The sequence below is a fragment of the Trichoderma citrinoviride genome (genome assembly GCF_003025115.1).
Source record: "Trichoderma citrinoviride strain TUCIM 6016 unplaced genomic scaffold BBK36scaffold_5, whole genome shotgun sequence".
Classification (NCBI taxonomy): domain Eukaryota; kingdom Fungi; phylum Ascomycota; class Sordariomycetes; order Hypocreales; family Hypocreaceae; genus Trichoderma; species Trichoderma citrinoviride.
In genome coordinates, this window is record NW_020194713.1 from 503,582 (window position 1) to 507,476 (window position 3,895).

A 3,895-nucleotide genomic window follows, 5' to 3' on the forward strand; every position below is an offset into this window, starting at 1 on the left:
CACCACCGAGTCCATAGACCCGTACGAAGGTGGATGAAGGTTTGCTTCTTCAACATCTCGACTGCTCGCCATTCGGACAGGGAGACGGATCAAACGAATTTGTCTCGTGCTTCCGGCTTTTCCCTCTGGAACGAACTTTTTTTTTTACCAGACTTTGCTTTCATTTCACTCACACGGGGGCGGGGAGCTTCCTAGACAGTGTTACTGTAATTGTTTGGGCGCCAGTAAGGGCCAGTTACTCCGAGAAGCAAAAGCGTGTTATTGGCCAACTTTGTCGTCAAAAAAGAAAAAAGGAGAGAGCCTTTAACACGAGAATGAGGCGAGCGGGAAAGGGCACATCCGGCCTCGTTTATGCCATTCTCGTCTGTATTTTCGACGACTTCATCAAAGAAGGGGAGCTTCACTTGGAGCGTACGTCTCGATACAACCACGTCAACTTCATACTACTTACCGTGCCATTTACCTCACCAGACTCCCAAATCACAACCACACAAAATCTCCATTCCTCTCCCTAGATCATATAACAAAAACCTGTCCTCTCTCCCCCATCTTCTCAACAAACACACACACCTACCCCAAGCCTATCCTAAATCGACGCCATCCCATACTTACACACACACACACACACAAACACAACCCCCTACATAAGAAATCAGGAGTTGCAGCAACTGCTTCCTTCCTCCCCCCCAATCATGCACATGAACAGCCGCCGAGGAGGGGCGAATCCGAACCAACGCCTCTTCATCAATGTTTCGTCTGATTTGTGACAAAGCAGCGTTTGCTGGATGGGGCTGTATGGCTCATTTCGCCATTGAAAGAGGCCATGCAATGCAATCTGTCCACTCTGCTTTTGCTGCCTCTTCCTTCCCCGCGTAGGATTCGCATCATTTTGAATGGTCACCTACATGCTGCACGCCACACACCACACACAACAACACACACACGCATTACAAGTCATTACATTGCAGGAGAGGTAAGCTATGACCTCGTATGCCCTGCCTACCTACCTACCTACCTACCTACCTAGGTAACAAAAGTAGTATTAGGAAGGCATATGCAGGTGTGTAGGAAAGGCAAAGGTGTACGAAGCGCAAAACAGGGACTCATATGCAATCCCCGTCCTCCATCGCGTACGAAGTATGTACTTATGTAGCAGTACTACCTCTCGCACAGGATTCCAGACTTCACCTCAACCTGGACGAAACATGACAGGTCAAAACTCCCAATTGGCGAGCCAGCGTTGATTGGCACGCCGCAATGCAGGCAACTTCTCCCAAAGTATGTAACAAGTAAGTAAATGTAGTACCAGTTCGGTAAAAGGAAACCGTCAGGTTTTTTTTGCCTCTTTGCACGAAAACACACACAGACACGCCCAATGATCCCGGCTGGCTGTGCTCAGTGACCTGTCTCCTTTTTTCACATGTAAAGGGCCCAGACGCGCAATGCTTGGATGAACCTGTGTGTGTACAGACTTGGCTACACGAAATAGCCGCCAAGAGACACAGCATGAGACGAAACCTGTAACCCACCATCTCCATCAGAAGGGAGGCCAAAAGAAGCCACCCGTTGGGGGGCAACCAGCAGAAGCTCATCAGTTGTAGTTCCCGAGAGGTCGAGGAAGCAGAGTGCCGGGCGCGTATCTGCAGGCGTTAGCCAGCGGCCAGCAGGGTTACATGACATTTACGAAGCAACATTGGAACAGTGGCGCGTCCCTTCTGATCATCAACAAGGCTGAGCCGAGCTCCCTGTTACAGCCTCGGGAATGGAAACGACGACGGCAATCCGTCTTGTCGCTCTTCATTTTGGTGGCGTCAAAGCCCCCATGCAACTTCATGTTGTTGCAAGTAATACGCCGAGAACGGCGTCGTGTTCCACTGCCCATTGAGAGCGTGTTGGAAGATGAAGAGGAAAGTATTGGTCAACATCGTGACATGCAAAAAATCGGTGTTGCCTACTTATCCTTGGTGGCTTGAGACGCTGGACGGGCGTCGACGCTGACGGGGCGGTAATTGTCGTGACCAGAACAGGGGGAGGAAGCGCCACCAACAAAAGTTCAAGCAACGCAATAGAGGGCAGATCATACAATACCCGGTATGTAAGCCCGAAAGAGAAGGAAAAGGGAAAAAAGGAATAAAAATCAGGCGGGAATCTGGTTACCCGAGGGAGCGGTACCGGAATCCGGGGCGTGTCCTGTTCTCTTGGGACTGGACTGGAGAAGTTGGGAGTTGGCAGATGCACTTGGCCGGTACGTGCGCAAGCCCACCAAGGCTGAGAGGGTGTGTGCCCAAGCAAGATTGTGGGCTTTTCTTGTGTCTCTTTCGTATGGACAGAGTGATCGCCCGAGTTCCATGCACAGGCGGGAGCAGGCAAAGAAGACGACATGGACACGGGGAGGGGGTGCGAGGATTGTTTGCTGAACAGGGAAAGCATTCATCAAATGGCACAGTGATGCTAAGGCTTGATGGACGAGATGGACGATGGCTCAGCAGCACGAGCACAAGCACGAAAAGAAGAAGAAAAAATGATAACAGACAAGAAGCGCGAAAGAAGAAAAAAAAAGAGAGGCTGCCTGACGACAGATTTGGGGCTCTGCAGACAGGAAAGATGGAGGGTACCGTGACAGGCGCTGGCTGCCGGGCCAGAATAGCTTCCCATCGGCAGCACCGTGTGATTGGATCCGTGGGTCTCCCGTCCAACCAGCCGGGACACGCGCTCATTCGCCCAGAAGCGGGCACTGCAAGTTCCGACAAAGGCCCGCAGGCACTGGCGGACACGGGACTGAGATGATGATGATGACGATGACGATGGTGATGGGGACGGACGAGGACGACGGGTTGAGGGAGGAGAGGGCTGGAGAGGGCGTGGGTAAGAGGTGAGGGGAGAGAGGCAGAGGCAGGGTTGAGCACAGACAGATCAGACACCATCCATCCTATTCTCGAGCAAGCTGCTTCTTCCAGCTGGGCAAATCACCTCGCACGGGCCCGCCGTCTCCAACAATCTCCTCAGTTGAGGCTTTCCAATATTCTCCTCACGCCCCTCCTCTTGCTCCTCTTCCTGCTGCTGCTGCTGCTCCTCCTCCTCCTCCCTTGCATCGACCACCGAGCTGCCGGAACACACCACCATAATGGAATCAGAACTGCATGTATAAGGTAGTAGAGGGTATTACTCGATGCTTGGTAACAGTACGAGTACGACGCTTCAAACCCCCAACGGCCACAACAGTATGAGAATACCTACATGTACCTATCTATCTACCTTACCTACATGTCATCAACCGGCAGGCCGCGGCAAGGGGTGCATGTAAGTTCTGACCACCACCCGCAAATGTCAAGAAGGAAATCCATCAAATCAAAGTACATGCATACATACAGATGTGATAGAAGATCCGCGGGGGGGGGGCGCGTTTGACAATGGAATATTCGTTCACGCGTTCGCTTCTTTCTCTCACTTTTTCCCATTCTTATTTTCCTCTCTCTTGGCGCGCTTGTAGGATTTCCATCACGAGCTACATGTACCCAATCCCACCAGCCTGGGCTATCGCCACTACGTTATCGGGAGGGGGAAGGTGAGGGGGGGGAGAGAGAGAGAATCATCCGTAAGATACAATCATTTGGAAATCCAGCAGCCCGGTTTTCCGTCGCACAATCCCCTCCAGTTCGCTCTTTGTAAGTAGGGCTGGTGTGGGTTCTCGTAGGTACACGGATGGATGCGTGCAGATGATGTTCTGGCAAACGATGGGAAACGATTGGGAGAAACGCCGCCAACTTGCGCAGCAAGAATGGTTCGACGCTCTCTCTAGAGTAAAGCTTCCACGTTCGAGATACTAGAGCGTCTTTCATACTGCAGCCAAGCTACATGTAAGAAAAGCCGGGTCTCTCCCCCCCCCCCCCCCCCC

General features: G+C 52.1%; 1 protein-coding gene across 1 annotated transcript; it reads right to left on the reverse strand.

The window, feature by feature from the left end:
- Positions 1-2,713: 2,713 nt before the first annotated feature.
- BBK36DRAFT_1158210 (hypothetical protein) lies at positions 2,714-3,123 on the reverse strand (the record flags this gene model as incomplete). The annotated part of the gene is made up of 2 exons (XM_024894084.1): positions 2,714-2,850; positions 3,033-3,123. The coding sequence occupies 2 exons, from the start codon at positions 3,121-3,123 to the stop codon at positions 2,714-2,716; spliced, it is 228 nt and encodes a 75-aa protein (XP_024750692.1).
- Between the last annotated feature and the right edge of the window lie 772 nt (positions 3,124-3,895).